Here is a 23,065-nt window from a genome sequence, read left to right on the forward strand (position 1 = left end):
ATAATTATGAAAAGTCTAAAACAACTAAAAACGTACCAATGCATGAACTCATTCATCAGCCAAGCTCAATTTCATGAAAGTTAATAGCTTCTGACAATCACAATATGAGTAACGAGCAGATGAAACAAATTAAATTAGAACTTAATAATAAGAAAAAAGCTTTTACTTAAGGCAATAAGTTAGTTTGAAAGCAATAACAAAAGTAGAGATGTGAATTGGTTTGAAAATTGATTACATTTTTACTTAAGATCAAAGTCAATAAGCAAGCTAACAAGCCAATCATAGCACAAATTCAACTTCAATTGAGTCAAGCTTGGATCGAATCGAGCTAGCTCAAGATCAAAATGATATATATATTTTAGACTACAAATAGTCTTCAGAGACTAAAACTTGATTGAAATTGAATCAAATAACTTGGCTTGAATATAGCTTGCATCAAATTTAATGAGCCAAGATATCAAATCAAAATCAGATTAAGCCAACTTATAACCAAATTTGGCCCAGCTTCAGACCAGGTCAAATAATTTAACCAATCTTAAGCCAGGGTGTGATTAAGGATCGTTTATAGCCTTAACAAGGAGTTATTTATCGTTTTCTCCTTAGACTTTCATATATAAATACATCAAAAACTAGAGAAGACAAATTTGAAAACTCAAGTGTTGAGTCTTCTGTCAAAGCCAACAGAAACAGACTTCCAATATTAATGGCAATATAATATAAAATACCATGAAATTTGAAATTCGAAAAAAAATTATCATCAAACCATAATCAAACTAATAAAAAAACACTTTACTATCAAATAACTCACCACCGTATCTATGGAAGCCTAAATGTAAATTTCAATTAGGGCACCACATCTAAAAAGCGATGCACTATAATGAAAGTTTCCAATTAAGAACCATAAGTTTTTCATGTGAGCAATGCTAGTCATATAAACTTATCACTCCAAGCACTATGCAAAGTACATGAAAGAAAAATGGTCTGTGTGGGTCCCATCCTCTTTTTTCGTTCACTTTTCTCCTTGCACATGCTGCCAAGTGCCAACTCAATATTTGGATAATTGAAGGAAATTCTATTTTACTATGTTGCAAAATTAAACCTATGGGTGGTGACAGAAAATCATAAAAAAACATAGTTGGCATGAATATATAAACCCGTCTTTATTGCAATATAAGAAAAGCTCAAAGCTCAATAACTAGAACTGAACCAACTCACGAGTACTAAAATATTAAAATTAATAGAATATATACACATATATGATTGTTTATGTAGGCAAAAGTTACCAAACAAACTCCATTCCAAAATAGAATATTCCTTTTCATCCCTTCTTTGACAAGTACCAAACATGCCCGCCCTACTACAAAACCTTCATTTTCCAATTAAACTCTACGCAACTAATTACTAGAGAATTGCCAAAAATGATTTCCACTTCACTCGTTAGTGCCTCTGGTATATGGATAGTTAAGTTTTACTAGGAAATAATTATGATATGCAACTAATTAATTTTAAACCCTTCAGTCAATAGAACTAATTAGCAATAACTAGTAGTCAGGAAACCATACATAGCCATGACCATAATTCAAATCCGTTGTCATTAGATGCTAGTGTTATTAAATATCTAGGATTCCTTAAAGTAACGTGACTGCCCAATTCTCAAGGAACTAAGCACCAACCAATGTTTTAAAAAACGGGGCATTGGGCAGGGCATTTTTGTTGTTACCGCGTAGGGCGTAAGCCCCAAAGCGTCATGCGTAAGTCCCATAGTACAAAAAAAATATTAAGTATAATTACTAAAAGACAAAAAAATAAACTAGTTGCACTTAATTAAAAAAAATTATTAAGAAAAATTAAAAGAACTTATACTCGTTCAATTTCAAAACATGACCTCTAGGACTAAAATCTTCAAAATAGTAGCAAAAATCCACCCCATGTGAATTTCACGGATTTCACTATATTTACATTAAGAACACTGCAGCTATAGTGAAATCACTGTGTATACTAAATCTACATATTTAAACTGTCCGTGTGTTTATTTTTGCGAAATTGCAAGAGATAGGGTGACAACGGGTGCGGTACTGCGGGAGATAACGCAACATCGGGTAAGGAACTGCTTACTGACTGTAGTAGAAACGTCTAGAAGTTAATTGCAAGGCGAAGGGTCTGGTGGGTGATAAAATTGGAGTTCGACATCAAAACTACTTTATGCGCTTTCTACGCATGTGGAAGAGTGTGACGAAGAGTTGTGTTGACCTCACTTTTGGCGTAGGTCTAGTCTCTCCTTTTTAATAGCTTAGGTTCTAGACGTAGGACTTTTCTGTCGGCTATTCCTAGAAAACTAACAAATGAGCCCTCCCCGTTAGAAATTTTGAGTTTTTCTTCGCTCGATTTGACGTTCCGCATGGTTGTTTTTGACCTCTAACACTTAGTAGGTGGGACTACTAAGAGGGAGCTCAATGAGAATCCCTATAAAACTGTTGGTCTTATGATTAACTGTACGCGTTGATTTGGCAATGTCGCACTCTGCACCGTCCTGTTTAATTGAGCTCACACCGAAATTTTGACAGGATTTGGGTCGCGACGCGTTTTTGTTCCGATCGTCGACGAGGTTGCCTAAACGACTTCGGTTAACGAAACGGACTGTGCCGACGCGCTTAAACTTAAATCTATCTCCTACCCCCCCCCCTTTTTCTATTTCTAGATCCCATGGGTCTCAGCCCTAATTCGGCCCGTTCGGTTGAGTGTCCCGCTCCTTCCTGTGCCGTTGGAGTCTCGTTCCCGTGCTCGCCTCGCGCACGCAAGACGATCCTGCAGACGACCCATCCCCTTATCATTGTCGTGGATCTTATCTCCTGCAAGGATCTCATCCTCTGTCTCCTCGAGCCGCCCGTATGGGGCGTCTGCTCTGCTCGTTTCCTCGAGCCATTCACGATCTTTTGATCGCTCCTTCTTCATCTCCCGTCTATATTAAGCTCTACTTAGAGCATTTCAGTGGGCCGAAAAATCTCCGAGGGAGGGAAAACTCTGTCAAATTCCATTCTCACTTTCTTCTTTAATTCCTAGTGCTTGGGTCGGTTTCCTCTTGTTGTTGGAGAGAAGTTTAGGTTGTGAAGTACTTTTCTGAAATTTTTTTACTTTGGTTCTGCATTAAGGAGGTACCTTCTCTCCCCCCTGTATCTTGCTTCTTTTCGGTTTTCCCTCTGCCGAGCCCTTGAGCTTGGTGTCGTGGATGGTATAGCATGCTAGGGTGATATTGCACCTATATTTTTGAAATATTTGTTACTCAAGCATCTAGAAATGAAAATGTGAGCATGTTCTAGGTATCAGTTATTGTTATTTGTTTGAATTGATAAAAAATAGAGCATGTTATTAGTTGTTTTCCCCTTTTCTGCTTGAAATATTTTGAATTATTATGGATGTAGCCTTGAAATGAGATTTGCTCCTCTGTATTACATGTTGGAATGCACTGGAAAGCTTTTAGTTACTATTACTCTTTGCTTAAAATGAATACTAGAGAGTTCGCTTTACTTTTCATACATGTATGGGGCTCGATTTAGCTCCTGTGATTTTCCCTTACTTGAAATGCATGCTATGAGATAATTTATTTAACTTGGAAAGCTCTGTAGCTTGTTTCGAGAGCTTAGTTTAGCTAGTCGTTAGGCATCTTCCCTGATCAAATATCTGTTGAAAATTGTTTCATGCTTATATTCTCTATGTTGTTGTTCTTATTTAAGATGTGTATTGGCTCCATATCTTGATGTTTCAAAGGCATGCGGGTTGTTCCTTGGCTTTGGATGGCTCGATTATACCTTAAGGTGGCTAGAGTTTTAATTTCTGTTGACTTGGCTTTTGGTTTTTGTTGAAGCTTGCTCCTATCCAAGAGCCTGTTTTTGGTGTTTGTTCATGACCCTGCTCAAGAGCTGTGTGAGGGTGCGGTTTTAGTTGCTTTAACCCCTGCTAGGGACTCAATTTTGGCATTTTATGATCATTTTTTACTTAAAAAAGCATATTGTGAAGAAATTTATTTTGATTTGGAAGAGTTCCATAGCTATTCTTGTTTGAAACATGTGGTAGCCCTATATTTTGATATTTTGAGGGCATGAAGATGTTTCTAACCTTTATTGTGGCCTGGGTTTGAGCCTTGGTTGCGGCTCGGTTTTACTCTTATTGGGAGCTCGGTTTTGTCTCGTTCTGCCCCTACCCGAGAGGTAGTTTGGGTGTGGTTTTACTGGCTTTAGTTCCTACCCGAGAGTCTATGTTTGTGTTTTATATTTGTCCCTAGTAGAAAGGCTTGGCGGTTGTCCTGAGCTGTTTCCTATCCCTACTCGTGAGACATACTGAAGGCTCCTTAATTGGATTTAGTCCTTCTTGTTGGACTTGAGCTACTTGAATGATTGTTGTTGGATTAAATTAGTCATCTCAAAATGATGGTTATGTTTTACACTCTCTTATGTATATCAAAGGTCCTCATGTAATTGATTTGGGTTGCCTTGGTCGTGAGCCTCTTTTGGCCCTGTTTCTTACCTTGGTCGTGAGCTTTAGCAGCCGCTCCTCACTGCCCTGAGCCGTGAGCCTTAGCAGCTCCCCTCCTTTCCTTGATCGCCTAAACTGTGAGCCTTAGTAGTTGCCTTCCTTGTGGGTTGCTTTGGCTGAGAGCCTTAACTGTTGTTCATCTCTTTGTTGAGCCTGCCCGTGAGCATTTATGTGGTTTTAGCCGGATGATTTCATGCTTATTTGATATAAGGAGCTTTTAATTAAGTCTGGAATTGGATGGCTTTAATGTTGGCATGATTTTGGAAGGATAAGTAGCTGCCGTCCCTGGGTTACTTTCCTTTTGTTCGAGTTGTAAAGTTTGAAAGACTTTGAAATTTTATTTCGAGAGAGCATATTGTTGATATAAATTGAATTTATAAATGAGGTTTCGGGAGTTTGACATTGTAGTTGTGATATCATTCGAGCGCAGGCTTGGGTGTGTGCGGATGGGTAGTCAAAGACATGTATAAAGTTGCCACATTGACTTGGGCCCGTTTCGATTCGCCCGAGACAAGATTGGGAAGAGATACCCTCCAAATGAAAAAGTGATATCCTTTTGGATTGATTCAAGGATCTTGGGGCCTCCTTTTTCAGGTCTTTTCGTCATGAGTTTTGAGGGCTGATTCATCCTCTTTCTTTTCGATATTTTAGGTCGATCAGTGCCTCCTCTCTCTCTCACCTCATTTTTTTCTTTTTTTCTTGCTTCTTAATTCGGTTTTCGATGCTTATGTCTGATGCATAAGCGTCCACGTATAGTTTTTTGTTATACGTGAAATCATCAAACAATGTCGAAAGTAGTTCGGTTTTGTTTTAGGACTTAGGGCGGTAATGACAAAGGCACACCAGTGATAGAGCAGAATGATGTCTCATCCTACGACTTCGGGACACCCCCCGGACCCGGTGAACCGTAGAATGTTATATCATTGACCGACATAAGACTAGCGGCAGTTGACCCGTACATTCTTAGGTTGTTGGCGGTCCTACGCCCGACAGCGTGATCGACTCGTGGACAACTACACTTTTCAAAATTAATGTAAAACAAATTCGACAAGAACAGATACACCTTTTTCTAAACAAAAATATATTTTTCGCTACAAACAAAATTGATACAACCATCTTTTGTATGTCTGAAACCTATGTCTGAAATCTATGTTGCATGCTAAAAATATAAATTTTAAATACATTTTAAACATTAGTTATCCACCTATTGATTACCTGTTTGGGCTAAGGAGTACCCTCCTAAGTTAGGTTCGACATAACACCTTCTTAATTGAGCGGCGGATTTTATACATCCGGGTGACCAAGTAGCCTTCGACGACCCTCGAGTACAAACATATATCTAACCCTAGCCCCGACCCGAGTGCTTGCGGTCCCCACTTTTCGGACTTTTTCATATGTTTTATTGAAATTTTTTGACAAATCACTCGTGGTCTTTTCTCCGGGATTTTCCCGAGGTTTTGAGGATTTTATTTGAATTGTTACTCGTCAATTTTCTCGAGCTTTTCGTCATGGATTATTCGTTGATTTTTCCCGAATTTTCCATCGTGGGTCATTTACCGTTCTTTCTCGAGTTTTTCGGGTGACGTTTCTTTTCTTCTATTGCTTTCGTTTATATGATGCATTTCAGTCTGTTTTATTTGTACCTGTTGCATCAACTACACCTAAGGAACAGCGAATCCCCCAGATATGCAGGTTTGTTTTATGTTTACAGCATATTACTTTCTTGTAATCACTTTCCTATTGTACCGTCTACTTTTTCTTTACACCGCATGTTGTACTGTTCTCTTTACTGTATACTCTACTGTTTGTCATGTGTTACATACTCTACTGTCATTCTATACACAATACAACTTCAACATGTTCCCCTAAAATGTTTAAAGAACTACAACCATAGGACCGTTTGATTTGACATCATAACCTGACACCCTAGAAAACTTAAACTTGTCACGACAAAGAACTTGAAGCTAGCGCGGTGGGCAGCACGATCATCTTCAACAACAAAACACGTCTTCCCAAGCTAAATCATTCCTTCCTTAGAATTAAAAGACAATTCATAAGATTTCGAGATTGTTTGTCTAGTGCAACACAAATCCTCAATTTTTCGTTATACATTTGTACAGTTCTACTGTGCAATCTAAGGGTCTGTTTGGGGCAGCCGCAGTTTATCCAGCTTATGCTGATAAGCAGCTTATGTTGATAATCTGCTGATGACCAGTTGATCTGGGCTGATGACCAGTTGATCTGTTGATCTGGATAAGCTGACTGACAGTTTGGTTTGTGCGTTTGAAAAACAACTGATTCTGGATAGATGACCGATCTGCCCCTGTTCTGGATAAGTTGTTTAGTTGTTTGGTTTGTGCGTTTTATGAATAGCTGTTTTGCAGATTTTTTTAGTTAAATGAAAAAACTTGCACGCAAAAGTACAAAAGTATGTCTGTAAATTTCTCAACTAATTCAATATAAAAGTTATAAACATTAGAATAATGCTCTTAGTTCCATTTTACATTGGTCGTCAGACCAAAAACCTCATTAGTTCAAATAAATTTCAAATACGAAAGATAATGAGAAACAATTTATTGTCAAATCATCATATAGCAGAACAAAAAGTGTGGTTGGATACCAAATAGAAAGAAATAGGTCTAAATATAAATGACAAATTAAAACTCAAAAAAGATTGAGTCTGAATTTATTGAAGAAATATCCATTACCAATAGCTTCAAGCACTAATTTACGAAGTACCCATTTCATGTAATTGTGATTCCGCTAGATCCCATATATAGATCATCAACAAACCAGCTCCTATTATCCCAAGAAACAAAATATCATTCCAGTTTTTCATAACATGGCACCTGGAACTTCAGAAGGTTATACATCCAAGCTCATGATTCCATGCTCCCAATTTTTTTATTCTAAGTAAAATAAAAGTTTCATCGTTCCAAAAATAAAAAATAAATTGTTCTATGAACTCACAGAGGACAAACAATGAACACCATGAGAGCAACAAAAACCACTTCCTCTATTATAAGCATCAATATTGAAAAGTGGAACGAAAATTGTGAAATTATGGCCCAGATGAAACTGACATCACAACTTCGGTTAAATTCCAAAGATTTATATAGTAAGAGAAATTCATAACATTGTACCCATGCACAAAATCCACAATCGAAGGACTTGAAATAACAACAGCAAAATAAAAATTTATAAATTTTAGGGAGCAAAAATTAAAAGTTTTTTAATCCAACTTTGCTGAAGTGGAAGTAAAACTGATACAAAAACGTAATAGAATATCACTGAAGGTCTGTTACATTTGGGAGATATCAATCAACCTTCTGGAGGGAGTGTGCAGAGCCGGCGACCACCTCCTCAACGGAGAACTTACCCTTGGCCTTGTCAGTGGAGGGCCCGCGAGCTTTACAGTCGAGGAGAGACTTCCGGTCCTTATCGAGCTTGAGCTTGGTGATAACAACATTGGAAGGGTCGATGCCAGCGTTAACAGTGGATCCGTTGTCTTTCCTCACCGGCATCGACCGCACGTTGTGCTTCCCGCGAAGATCCAAAGACAGGGGAGCGCTCATGAGCTTTCGCCGCACACTGGATGGCGCCGTAAAATGGGTCTTGCGGCACTTGCGCCGGGAGCTCGAGCGAATTCGGATATTGACGGAGCAGGATCGACGCAAGAGTTTGAAGAAAGGTTAGGGAGGTCACGGACTATTTTGCGAGGGCAAACGAGTAAAAAGTTGGAGGTCGAACGCGGATCACGGGGATACACCCGTAGTCCGCGTGTAATACAAAATAAAAAACACTGTTTCGCGAAACTCCGCTCCAATGCTATAAACAAACAGTGAGGCGGCGTTTTCAAAACACAGTCACACTTTTAAGCTGCCCCAAACGGGCCCTAAGTCCTAACTTGTTTTAGGATTCTGATGTTGTCGTTCGTCAGGAGCTAAATCCTCATATCTTCCATGTTGTTTGTGTGATCGTTTCATACGAATGTAAGCCCTAATTAAATAAAATTGACAGGATGAAACACTTGAATAATTTCTCCTTAAAACTGAAGCCAACCCATATGGTAGACTGGGAAGTCACCGAGGTTTTCTTTCGGAACTGTGACATCCCCTAATTTTTCCTCCTTTGGATTCTACAACAAATATTCCAAGTTTGAATCATTCTCCTTTGCACATTTCTTTGTCCGATTTCGTTGAACATTCTTTTGACCTCCTTGAAAATAATTTTTCCTGATTTTTATCGAGATTATTCTTAAGAAACTACGGTTGTCTAAGATGTAATTAACTATAGAGGTTTGCCCTTATAGAAAATTTTTCTGAACCCAGCTTAAAATAAACCCTATTTAATTTTTCATATTAAATAAGAGAATTTATCGGCAAATAAAACGGTTTCGCATACCAAACGGATGTCATATCTTTCTTGATTTATTTGATCGAGTCTCACCCTCAAGTCTTGTGTTTATCCTTCGGGATTGATGCAGGATTTGAGGTAAAGTGTTCTTTCATTTAAACTATGAAAAATATGGGGTTAGTTTGATTTTCATATTTTTCTAAACTTAAATTTATATGTAAATTAAACGTCATTCCGAAGCGGGCGACGGGATTTCGATTCCGGTGACCGACAGCTTCCTACGGGCAACTCCCCCAACTTTTTTTTAGCTCCGACAAGCTGCGAGAGAGACTACTACGATGGAATTAGGTAAGCTCCTTGAGGATCATGCCCCTCCAAGATAAGGGTGTTTTACCACACGTCTTGCCCAAGGGCGCGCCCCATCAAAGCCTTTTAAAAAAGAGGCACCAACCTAAGTGCACCCTTGAGCAAAGGCGTCTTGACTGTTGTAACTTTGAACTGAGAAATTTTTCATTTGTTTGCTTATTAACGGGCTTATAGAATCCATTTAAACTAGGTAGTTTATTAAGTTCTCATTTGTTACTTAATTTATAGATTTGTGGAATCCTTCAAAATAAGGCAAGTTAATAGATCTGTTTCTTTTTTGCAAGGTTTGTATTTAAGGATCATGTAAGTCAATTTAAATAAACATTGGATCGAGAAAAAAATTAAACAAGTTTCTCCCTTCAATTGGAACCTAAACCATCTAGCCTTTTTTCCTCTCCCTCCAAAGTTTCCACAATCAATCCATCACTAACAACTAGAAAGGAAATGAGATAGGAATTAAGCATCATCCAAAAACACACCAAGAGGCCATTGTTTACCTTCTAGTGCCTATCAAACATCTATAATTGATCCAACAAGGGTCCATGAGAGCAGCAGAAATAATTTCTTCCGCAAAAAAAAGAATTTAAAATTGCGCAATTGAGTATTGGGCAGTTCTTCATCCGTGGGAAAAGGCACAAACTTCAAGGCATATTGAATCATAGGCCTCAAGTTCAAAAAACTGCATAAAAGAATGGGTATTGTACAAATTGCAAAATTTGAAATGAAAGATAACATCTTTACATTATAATATATTAACACATTAAAAACTAACATAACATCCTCACAAAAACAAATGTAACAAATTGTGTAGAGTAAGAAATAACATATTAGCATTCTAATATCAAATCATGATATAAAATGTATTATATAAACAACATATTATCAAAGTAACCTAAGATACCAAAGCGAAATATTAAAACATGATAACACAACAACCAAAAGAAATTCAATAAAATCTCTCTCTCTCTCAAACCGTCCTCAACATAATTAGGAATATAACAAGCCATCAACATTACAATTTATGAACTCAAACGTTTCAATCTCAATCATCACCCAATAGGTTTCCAAAAGAATAATCGATATAATGAATTGCTTTCCACCTACTATGTTCTCAATGATATCAATGTTCTCTCATTCCTCCATCATGCTCAATCTCAATCATCTTATTTTTCTTAATCAATAATAATTAATAAAAATATTAATTTAATTTTAAAATAAAAACATTATTGATGGATAGAACTTTCAATTGCATAAATTGTAATATATGATCAATAATAATTGATACAATACTAATTTAATTTTAAAATAAAAAAAACATTGATTGATAGAACTTTCAATTGCATAAATTTTTATATATACATAATAACACAACCAAAGGAAATTTAACATAAATATCTCCCTCTCTCATGCCATCCTCAACTTAATTAGGAATATAACAATCCATCAAAATTAGAATTTATGATTTCAGGAGTCTCAATCCCACTCATCACTCAATATGTTTGCAATAGAATCATTGATATAATGAATTGCTCTCACCCATTACGTACTCAACGATATCAATGTTCTTTTATTCATCCATCATGCTCAATCTCAGTCGCTAGTAATTTAATTTTGGAATAAAAACAATATTGATGGATAGAACTTACAATTGCATAAATTTATATATATATTTTTTTTCCTTATTAGCTAATATTTGATATATGAGGACAAATAGGTTGGGTATAATAATATTATTTTTAGAATTTATTAAAAAAGTTGGACGTGCCTAAAAAATTGAGGATGTGCCTTCAATTGGGGTGAGGCATATGCCTCACCTTTAAACAATTCTCACATAAGCCTTACTATGATTTTTCATAAAAAAATATTAAATCGCTGATATTACCCAATTTCAATCCTAGCAACAAGTATAATGAGGAGGGAAACTTAAAGGCCTTCAAAATAATAGATATCTCCCTTGAGAAAAGAACAAAGTGTTGGACCTTATAAGAGTTTTTTCATGATAGAACGCAAAAAAAAAAAAAAAAAAAAAAAATAAATTTAATTTTTTTTTTAAGGACAGGAAGATCAATGAACATGACACAAAAACCAGTGAAAACATCATAAGGCCCGATTATAAAGAGAGAGATTACTAGCATCAATCTTAAATTTACCAAAATATGTGTCAGAAAGAATATCAAGGGTTTCAAAATATATCTAAAAATGAAAAGAAAAGACACAAAAGCTATCATCCATTTTTTAATACAAGGCTCTATCTTTTAGAAATATGACAGTTCAATTAATGCAACTTCCCATTAATTAAGGAATGCGGACAAACCAGTCTCACCATTTTTGCCACAAAGAAACAATTTCTAGTGAAGTACCATGTTATATACATTTACACCAAAACCAAAGTCAGCGAAGTTAAACGTCCTATCACAGAATCTACAGCAATAAAACTTACACAATCATCTAGAATAATTTTAAATTCAGGATTTCCTTGATGCCCTTATTTCAACAAATCCATTAGAAAAGAGAAGCTTTGTAATTATGTAACCAAAAGCCTCCACGGTTATAATTTAATAGCTTGATAAAGAATTTACAATAAGATCAGAATTTTTTACCGAGTTGGTATGACACATGTAGATTTCAGCTTTCTTCTTCAACATTAAAATATGGTCTATTTTCTAACACCAAACTCCACAAGTCCCAGCCTATAAAGCCTTCTTTGTTTACCAATACTAAAAGTCTCGAGACTCTCGTCCACAAAGATCCACCGAAATACCAACCAAAAAATTCAATCACAACCAACAAATCAGAGCTGCAGCATAGAACTACGAATTATCATCTCACGGATTCGACCCTCAATCAATAAGTGGATATCCCGACCTCAGTCCACAATAAGCAACTAGCACTCACAGTCAAAATGCAGCTCTCTGTCCACACCTTCTTGCACATCAGATTAAAAAACTCCAAAAATCACAGCAAGAACACACACATAACCTTTATCACACCACGATATCGCTTAATAATGTGACCCGAAAACGCTGCATCACCAATATTAGACAATCCCCACAATGACAATAAAATATTGAATAATCCATGAAAACATAAGTGAACAAATCAACTATGGCAATGCAGTAGGCACTCACGGATGGCTCCAGAGCCGGAAACATCTCCTTTCCGTCTCTACTTTCATCTACAACGGATGCAGTTACACCGGTCAAGATACGTCGATCGAAAGCCGCTGAAGCGGTGGATGACGATGGCGGGAAGGGTAAATGCTGTTTTGACCCAGGGCAGAGAATCTGGGAAGAAGCCGGCCGAGCAGGCGGTGACTGTGGCTGATGAATGCTTGGATTCTCGATCGAGAAGGTCGAGTCAGCTGCGCCAGCCATGTAAGGAAGAGATAGAAAGCGGGAGAAGCGGGTGAAGTGGGAGAAGGGTAGGGTTTTGAAGCGCGGGGAGAGGGAACGGAAGCAGCAGAAGAGAGGGAAAAATTATATGAGGATTTTTTTTCTGGAAGAAAAAGCCGATACTTTTGGTGCCTTATTAGTTTATATGATTAGTCAATATTAACCGTCTGATTAGAAACGTGGGGCGATAGACAAGGCGACATGCACGAAGGGCAGATCCACGTCAGAGCAGGGCAGCGGGAAGTGGGGGAGAGTGCTCATTTTCGAATCCTAATGGGCCTTAGCAGGCTTAGCCTTCTAAGTTGGACTTCTCAAAAAGCTGGACCACAATGGCCTATTTGGGCCGGTCCAAATGCGTATTTGGAATACAGGTATATATACAATCTTAAATAAGGAAACCTATATCATCCTTAAATTTTGGAGTAAGTACATGCATCAAGTGCATTTTATTAGGATTTCAAAATAAATAATAATATTGTGAGAATATATCATGTTGAATATTATATTTATGAATTTATTTTTTTATATTATTTGAAAGAGATTTTCTAATGCATATGTATTTTAATTATGTATAATTATAATATTTTTCAGTCGCTTAATAAAATATTACTCTCTTAATATATTCATAAAAAAATCAATTATTGATAATCATAAACTCCTAATCTATTGAAAAGCTTGATGGTAAAGGTTTTATAAAGTTGCAATCGCACGCACGCATATTTTTTGCAACATAAATAAAAGATTAATCTTAACGTTAAAATACTTCATCCTACAAATAGAAATTTGCAATAATTAAAACAAGTATGCCTCCTTTGGAGTCTAAACACATCTCGTCATAAATTTGATAAGGATGTATCAGTGAATATTAACATTTCTATTTATTAGAGGCAGAATTATGTAAAGTTATTGGGGTGTCAATTGCCCCCCCCCCCATGTAATTAACTATAGAATCCTCCATGTCATTCACTTCTCCGTAAACATTAATTTTACTCCTCCTGAAATATCACTTTGTCATTTTTTTTTCTAACCCCTCTCACTTTAGATCTAAGGGTTTGTTTGCCCCCCTAAAAAAAGAAGTTGGTTCTGCCCCTGCTGCAGTAATTAAATGTATTAAAACTTTCTCTCAAATTTGGAGACTACTGCAGAATTCTTTCAAACAAGTGAAGTTGAGGTTGGTGAAATTGACGCACACCCGTCACTTCTTGTTGGCATTCTTGCCCATCAAAACTAAATTTTTTTGTTGGACCGGTCGAGCGTAAGGGTTGATGTTCAGCCAATGGAATGTTGCATCGATTGAAATGTTGGGCATCTCTACTGCGGCCCAAGAGAACAATTCTCGGTGCTCCCTAAGTGTTTGTGTCAGTTGGTCCCTGAGTCCTGCATCCAAATGCTCACTAATTAGGAAGATCTTACCAAATTTGTCATTGAAAACTAGTACCCAGAGGATCGTCTCACTGGTCTCAAGACCCTCCTCCCTTGGAATCTAGATATTGAGTGGTTCATGGTCAACGTTCAAAACTACTCATAAATAATAGCTTCTAGACTACTCTAAGTTCCCCTGGACCGTAATCACCTATCTGCCATACAAAAATGTTATGCACGCGTGATAGGTAGAAGTTACCACCTAATTGTTATTCAGAATTGGCCGACCAAAGATAATGTTGTAGGTCAATGGATATTCTACCACAAGAAAATCCTCCTTATTTATACATTGTTTCCTTGGTTATCTGCAAGAGATGACTAGGTTGATGAGACCCAGCGTCTCCTTTCTTTCCCCAGAGAATCTGAACAACAGGTGGTCGGTGCTGTCAGTTGGTCGGTCTTCAGGCTGATTCTATCGAACACCATTTTGAACATGATGTTCACAGAACTCATTGAATCAATGAGAATCTTGTCCACCTGCTAATTGTTGATCAGTTTTGTGACGACAATCACCAAATTTATGGGTTCCCCTTCAGTGAGATATCTTCATCTAGAAAAAGAAATTGAAAATTTGTTACATATGTATGAGAATACGTAACATGCTTCTCCCAAGATATGTCTCTTCAGATCAGAGGGTTGGGGCCCTCCCCCAAAGATGGGTGGGATTAGCCCTGCAACGTGGAGCTCATTCACTTAGACAGGTCCGTTTGAGGGTTCTCCCACTAGAGTTGTACCCTATTGTTGTGTATGTGTGCCAACGAAAATAAATTATTTGAGTTTTCTAGCAAGGATGAGTTCCTCAATCATGTTCTAGAGGTAACAATATTTCTCTGTGTCGTTATCGTGGTTGTGGTGGTACCTGCAGTACCTCTTTGGATCTTGTAAGGTCAGGGCCGCCTTCAATGTTTAAGTCGTTTTGAAATCATATTTATTCTAAATGATCTAAACTAATTCGACCATTGACATGTTGATAGGTGTCAAATCCTGCATTTCCTGGAAAACATGTGGCTGCTCGTGATAATGAGCTGGCCTTTGATAAGGGCGTCGCATCCGGTCATGACCTTGGTTATTTTCTCGTTGATCTCAAGAGAGAGAGTTATTATTTTGGTGATTGATGGAGGACTGATTGTCCTTCACCCTCTGTGGTCTGCCCCATTCCTTTATCCTCTTCAAGGGATGGTCGAATGACTCTAACTTACCACTTGAGGAGCCTAGAGGTCTTCCTCGATGAGTATGTGCTCGCTCGACATCTCTAATACCTCTTAAAAAATAGCAAGTTTAAATAGGTTTTGGTTATACCTAAACTGCTTGCTTCGAACTCCTTTTATTAGAGCTATTCTGACTATATCAGTTTTCAGATCTCAAACTTCCAGTATATCATTTTAGAAACTGGTGATGTAGGCCCACATGCTCTCATTTTCTCTCTATTTTAGGTCGAGTAGATTGTCTGAGCCCTTTCTCGGCTTTTGAATGTTTGAAATGTGTGAAGTGAAGAGTCTTTTAAACTTATAGTAATTGAGAATGGTTTCGGTCGGCAAACCGTTGAACCACTGAAGGGTAATCTCTTTTAGGGTGGCTAAGAAGAGATGGGAGATTATGAGATCGTCGATCTGGAGTAGACCAACCGATGACTTGAAATAAGCTAAATGTCGATCAGGTTGGTCCTTCCTTTATAAGAATCCAGGCGAGATATCCCCAGCTTGAGCGGGGTTACAACCAATTTGATTTGACAAATAAAGACCCCTCCTGTGTGCAATCGGACAGGTACTTGCATCTGCTCTTCCCATCGCATGTTTTCTTGTGTAGACATGATGTTGTCAGTGTGTTGATACTCACCCTATCTCTCCATCCACAGGTTGTGGACCCGGTTGTCAGAAATAGATGATTTCTCTGTTAAGGGTCTTTGGAGGAGAGTTTCATTGGGTTTCACTTCCATACGAGGAGTCTGCTTGTTCCTATAAGTGATCACTGCCTGAAGGACTTTAAATTGCTCCATCATGAGGGTCATTTAGGCTTCTAGCCTTGGACCTGTGCATGGACGTCTAATTGCTCGACATTTCAATTGAGATCCATGTGTCCAATCTATCTTTGGAAAGTTTCTCCATCGTGGTCTTTTCCTCTTCACGTATGTGGCACATCTACGCTCACCGCACCACCTTTTAGGATCTTGAAATGTTAATTGTCATTTGCTAACATGCCCTAAGTGTTAGAGACGAGCGAAGGCGTAAGAGAGAGTAGGATAATCCCAGAATTCATTATCGAGAGAAAAATGAGAAAACACCTTTTATTTGTATTTTTGCCCATACTTTTGGAGGCATGTTTTGTACAATTACAAAAATGAGGGAACAATTATGGAAACTGATCTCGATTCATTTGATAACAAAATCAATCGTATATATTTCATACTATATATGAATTACAATTTGATTCAAATATGATGGTAATTTTTTGGTCGATTTGCCTGAATTCAGCCGACTGAGATGATCGGTTGAATGGTGACCGTGTCTTGTGTCAGTTGGTTGAGGCATCCAGTCTAGTGATGATCTCATTCGTTGTAGTAAAGTTGGTCAGCCAATTGGTCGTGATCAAAGGTTCCCATCGACGCTCAAATAAAATTTGCTTCAAACTCCTTGTTTAAAACATGTTCAGACTATATCAGGTTTCAGATCTCTAACTTCCCGCATCTCATTATGGAAACGAGTGATGTTGGCCCGTTGGCTCTTATTTTCTCCATGTTTGAGGTCAAGTAGGGTGTCTGAGACCTTTCTTGACTTCTTTAAGTTTGAGAAGTGTGAAATGAAGCGATTTTTAAACTAGTTGTAATTTGGGATGGTTTTGGTCGGCAGATCATTGAACCACCGAGCGATCAAACATGTATTTGTATCCTCTTTTCCCGTTGTCTGTTCACTTGTGCGGGCACGACAGTGTCAGTGTGCTTGGACTCACCCTATCCCTCCTTCCACAGGTTGCTGACCTGTTCGTCCAGAGTAGACGGGTCCCTGGTGGGGCCTTTGGGGCTGAGTGCCTTTGGGGCCGAGTCTCATGAGGTGCCGCTTCCAGACGAGGCATCTGGTTGATTCTTTAGGTGATCACTGCCCTGGAGGACTTTGAATCGCACCATCATGATAGTCATTAGAGCTTGTAAGCCTTGGACCTTGCTGGTTGATGAGCATCTCTATTAGGCTCAATGTGTGCTATCTTTCTTTGGGAAGTTTCTTCTTCATAGTATTTTCCACTTCTCATTTATGACATGTCCACGCTCACCGCACCGCCTTTTGGTTGTTGAATCATAAATTGTCATTTGCGAACACGCCTCAAGAGTTAGAAACGAGAGTAGGAGGAAGCGAGATTAGGATAAACCTAGAATTCACTGTAGAGAGAAACCCGAGAAAGCTCTTTTTATTCGTATTTTTGTCTCCTGTTTATAGAGACGTGTTTTGTACAATTATAAAAATGATTGATTAGTTATGAAAATTGTCATTAATTAATTTGATGGTCGAATCAATATTATAGATTTAATATTATATCTGTATTACAATTTGAATTTAATACGACAGTAAGTTTCTAGTCGATTTGCCTGAATTTGGCCTACTAAGGCGATCGACTGAGTGGTGACCGGGTCTTGTGTTGGTCAGTCGGTCGAGGGATTCGGTCGAGTGGCAATGTCATCCGTCGCGGTAAAAGCGGGTCAGTTGATTGGTTGTGATCAAATGTTCCCACCGACGCTCTAGTCAATCGGGACCACATACGTGATTTGTCGTCTAGATCTTTCGTCATAGTTGTGTGAGTCGATGCGAAATCACTCGATTGTTTGTAGGGCGATATGACAACTTGATATTCTTGCTACCATCTCAACCATTCGATTGCTTTGAGATCCATACTAACATGCTAAAAACTTTGATGTATACAATAATAATATACGAAGTAATGCAAAAACTAAATGTATATAAAACGTCCAACGGTATAAGACTGGACGTGAATTTTAGAATAACTTCGGAAGAAAATAAAAGAAAAAGCTATGAAGATTACTAATGGGACGTGGCATTTGGCGGCTCGATGACACTTTCCAGAACCGCGGCGCAATAAATTCATCGATTGGTTCGCGAAATGTGGATTGAGAAGCATAAATCCAAAGCTATCCATTTGTTGGACTATCGCGTGCGTCCTATCAGCTATCCTAACGTTCAATTTCTTGTGAAAGAACACGTGTATGGTTATTCTACGAATTCCTGCGCCAGCTACGAGGAGACGGGGTACTATTTCGGCCAGCTTTTCTGTTGCTTTGTCTTCATAAATTCATTTGATTTATTCTTTTTTAAATGTTTTTAAAAATACTGTTTTATAGAGATTAAAATGTTAATAAAATGTTTTTGATAATTAAACGGTTTTATAAAGTTAATCTTTGGGAGTATTTTTTTCTTAATTTGGTCATAATAGATTTTAAATATTTTAATTGCTTTCAAAATTAAAATAATATGTACATCACTACTAAATTTTACAGTATATTTATTTCGTAAGAATTGGAGATTTTAAAATCTATTGTAATGAAATATCAATCTGAAAACTCAATTTACTCTTAACAATTTTTTTCGTAAATATGTGCATTTTGCAAGGTTTAAAATTACATTTGATGTGTGCTGAAGAATTTAAGGCACAAGGATGATTGTTCATTGTCTTAATGTTGTGATAATCTAACATATACTTAGGCGGTCTTTGCCTGCAACTTGAATTTAAATTAAACAAGATTTATCAAATCCGAGATTTATCTAACCTCGTGAGCGATGAAAAAGACGACGAATAATGTTTTGTAAATCCATCTTGTATGTTGTTCGAATTTATGTTGTGAGATGGATGAAACACGAGAGATTTTGAATTAACGGAGCGTTGGATTTAGTTTTTGTTTTTTTAATATTTGGAGGGATTTAAGTTAAATCCATGGCTAGATCCCATAATTAGTATGCTACCAACCACCCCCTTAGGTAATTAAAGTGACAAGTAGAGGCACCAAAACTTTTTACATAGAAAACTCCCGAAAGGGCGAAGAACAAAAAAAACATAGCACATTTGAACTAATCCAATATATAACGAGTAGTACAAAGACTCACTCTTCTCTAGAGTTTGGGAAAAACAATTACAAAGTTGATGTACAACGACATTTCAACAATAATAGTCTTAACGAGCCACAAATGTCGCAGTCAATTGATATTGAGGCAATGATCTGTTGTGGAAATTATAAATGGTGGTTGTAGCGTCAACTTGTCATATGAATCATAGTTGAAAGTCATGGTATTAGTTGGTCATGTGGGGTCGTAGATGGTTGCTTTAGAAGCATCAATCGACCACCTATGTTCTAGTAGGGAGTTGCATTAGCTGAGATAGCGCAGGTAGGCCATAGAGGCCGAAGTTGAGAGCTATACGAGTAGTGTACCACGTAGGTTGTAGTTGTTCACACATTTCATAGTGGTAAGTTGTGAGGAGAGAACTTCATGAGTTTGGAGAAGGGCACATATTCAAAGCACAATAGTTGTAGTAGTTATTGTGGGGTGCATTGTTGCACCATATTTTTGGTACGTTGTTACACCATTTTTGAATCACTTTTTGATGTCATTTGTTTGGGATGTTTGTTGGCATCAATTTTTGATGTCACGTGTGTAGGGTGTCCACATGAATGATTCAGGTGATCAACTGTTCATTCATAATGTCTAGTAGCTTAAGACATTCGTCTAGTCCCCCCGATGCGTATTCGTGTAATAAAATCAGGGTCTGCGACTAGTTGACATTGCCCGGGAGAATCCACCATTATGTAATTTCATTCAACTGTTTGATGTTCATCATGTTGTTTAAAGACCTTCATATATTCATATGGAATCTCTCGTGGTCAAAAGAGCCCATCAAGGATCTGTGGGCATTTTCACAAAGATTAGGGTTTAGAATGTTGTACCTGTTAAGTGATTCGGGGCGCAATTGGCGTCAGAATTATTTGGTAATGCCCTTAAAAATACTCATCTCAGAGGTTTTGAGACTTTATTTTAGTTATATTTGATCTCTCATAGCTTTTAGATTTAAAAAATTATTTTCCAAACGTTTCCAGTGTTTTTAGAGCTAGATTGGCGCATAGGAGCCAAACCAGGGTGCCTATGTGCCTGTCTGGGCGCCTAGGTCACATGGCTTAAAGCCAAACCAATGGAAAGTAGATGCCAGCTCCTTGATATCTAAGTGTCAGGCCCAATGCCTAGGCACCGACCCACTAGAAAGTAGGCGACTAAAGCTACCTGAAACACAGTTTTCAAATCGAGGAGCGAGAAAGTAGGCGTTAGGCCCCCAATCCAGGTTGAAAAATAACAGCTTGAAACCGAGCCCCCATAAACCCATCACCAGTTCTCAGTGCCTAGTCCCCAATGGCCAAACACAAGAGCGCCTATGCGCCAGAATCGCGGTGCCTAGGCCAAACACAAGAGCGCCTATGCGCCAGAATCGCGGTGCCTAGGCCAAACACAAGAGCGCCTATGCGCCAGAATCGCGGTGCCTAGGCCAAACACAAGAGCGCCTATGCGCCAGAATCGCGGTGCCTAGGCGCCAAAATCTCCTTGCCTAAGCGCCAAGCTAATTTAAGCTCAACTTTTCCTCAGGATTCTCACATGACAACCTACCCTAGGCAGCAAAAAATGTGTATTTCCTTGGGCTATGTGGGGATTGGCCTTGCGTATGCCAAAGGAGGGTCATGATACTTCTTTTGGAGGCTTCTAAGATGAGGTGGCAAGCAATTCACTCTTAATAGTATGGAATTTTTCTTGAAATAAGATATATCCTCAATATGTAACAAATTAGATGGTTCATTGACATTTTTCGGAACAATTAAGTGAATTTAATCACAAACATATAATGCATATGCATGTCTTGAACCCAAAACCTCTTTATTGAAGTCTAAGCCTGCATTAACATGCTTTATGTTCAACTTAAGTAAATTTGTGGTAGGTCGTGACTACCACAAAACCCTGATGGTCCGTTTTTCTGCTATGCATCCTTTTATTTCAGCTTACTAAAATATTTTATTTAAAGAAATAATAGGGATATATTCAAATAATCTAAATTATTATTTATTGAAGGGCCTGTGAACTAATTATTCATTTTAAAGAAAATGATAATATAAACTAGTAGACATACTGTTAAAGATATTGTATGCCTGTTTTTTAGTGCTGCCTCTTTCTTTGTTTTATTTTGTTTTATTCTTTGCAGGAATGATGGGTGACGGGACATAAATTTAATATAAGCAAGGTTTAAATTGTAAATTTTGACACTAATTTTATAAGAAATTAAATGGCGCTTAAAATAATTTATGATTTTGCATTAAACCTTTTGTATTACTATTGATCAATATCTTCGAATTTTGTTACATATAGATTAAAATTGTACTATTTAATATTCAAAATAATTATCATAAATTTATTAATAATATTACAGTCCATTTTAGGGCTGCAAAAGATTCGAGTCAAGCTCGAGCAATGACAAACATGAGTTCGACTTGAAAGCTCAATCAAAAAACTCATTTTTCATGGGAACTCGTCGGAGAAGATTTTGGTGGCTAAAGAAAGATGAGGAGGCATCATGGTGGTTTCGTCATAAAATTCATCAAAATGACTAGTTGTGAGCTAATCAAGCTGGCTTGCAACCAATGAGTCAAGTCAGAATAAGCTCAAGCCCGTGGCTCAATAAGCTCGACTTGTGAACTTGTTAACCAGCTAGCTTCCACCCCTAGTTCAGCCTTTGGACGCTTCTATATTTCTATTGATACTTTCTAGGGAAATTTACATACACGGTACACTTCTTTTGTTTTTACATATCTCCCATCTAAACTTTCATATTTACATACATATACCACTCAAAACTCATATTTCTATTGATAGTTTCTATTGTTTTTATGAAATTCGTGCATTCCCTAAACTCATGCTTTTATTTTTATTTTTATTTTCTAAGTATTAGAAAAAAAAAATTAAAACAAGTAATTATTGCATTAATGCCCATTTGTGCATGTGAATATTAATATTTAAATGTACAAATAATGAATCTTATGAATATAATCATTTTCGGAAGCATATTTTATGGCCTTAAACCATAAAATAGGGACAATATTGCCATGTGCGTTTTTTTTTTTAATTATTTTATTTTATTTTTTGTGCCGTTTTGGATAGGTAACAACAAACTGTGCATGGGTGGTGGGCAGCTTATAATGACCGCAAGTTGCCTTTTTTTATTGGTTATGGATAATTCACTCTTTTTTAAAAAAATGTATTTTTTAGGTCATAACAAATAACTTTTAGCTTTTTATTCACATTAAAGTTGCTTTTTACAAATCTAGCCTATTTTTTCATCCGTTTTTCAAAATCTCACTCAAATTTCAAATTTCATGTGCCCATATTTTTCATTTATCAAGTTCCCAATAGTTTGATCATGACACACATAAGTAAATCAGTTCGATATTCAAAATCATCACCTGTGCTATATTTTGTAAATAACAATATTTAAGGTGTCATGCATATAATTATCCATTTTTATTATTCTCATTAACGAATGCATCACTTTTTTAAGTCATTCCTAATAAGGTCCAATCAATTTGGATTCGGCAATATCAAAATTACCTAGGTAGTTTAATGAGGTTAGCTGGGTCAAATGTTAGGCTAATTAACTAATTTAAGTTCAACTCTAGTGCAATCTAGCTCAAACTAATTAGAGTTTTTTAGAGTTCAAGAAGATTCATGAAGCTGAAGGTCCATCATAATTCCAATAGGTTTCATTGAGTTTAAAATGGATCATGTTGGCTTACTAAGTTAAGGACGAAGGTTTAAAAGTTTAAATCTATTAGGTTATCTCACAGTTGATAAATTCTTTATAGGATTAAATTCACCCATGGGTATCAAATGATATCAAAGCCCAGCCTCTTAATTATTTGCATGTCAATTTATGATTTTTAGCTTGAGAGATAGAGCATATTGTCTCAAAGC

General features: G+C 37.2%; 2 protein-coding genes across 3 annotated transcripts in view; both read right to left on the minus strand.

The window, feature by feature from the left end:
* LOC110019035 (transcription factor E2FB-like) overlaps positions 1-12,740 on the minus strand; it is a 52,223-nt gene extending 39,483 nt beyond the window's left edge. For both annotated transcript variants that reach the window (XM_020716556.1, XM_020716555.1), the window contains exon 1: positions 12,381-12,740. In XM_020716556.1, coding sequence (XP_020572215.1) covers positions 12,381-12,626 — 246 coding nt within the window. In that variant the 5' untranslated portion in view covers positions 12,627-12,740. The remainder of the gene's footprint in view (positions 1-12,380) is intronic.
* On the minus strand, positions 7,848-8,198 carry LOC110018993 (60S ribosomal protein L26-2-like; the record flags this gene model as incomplete). The annotated part of the gene is made up of 1 exon (XM_020716508.1): positions 7,848-8,198. A coding segment is annotated over one exon (351 nt), but the record flags the coding sequence as incomplete, so codon positions are not given.
* Positions 12,741-23,065: the final 10,325 nt, after the last annotated feature.

Source organism: Phalaenopsis equestris, unplaced genomic scaffold, assembly GCF_001263595.1.
Source record: "Phalaenopsis equestris unplaced genomic scaffold, ASM126359v1 Scaffold000038, whole genome shotgun sequence".
NCBI classification, from domain to species: Eukaryota; Viridiplantae; Streptophyta; class Magnoliopsida; order Asparagales; family Orchidaceae; genus Phalaenopsis; species Phalaenopsis equestris.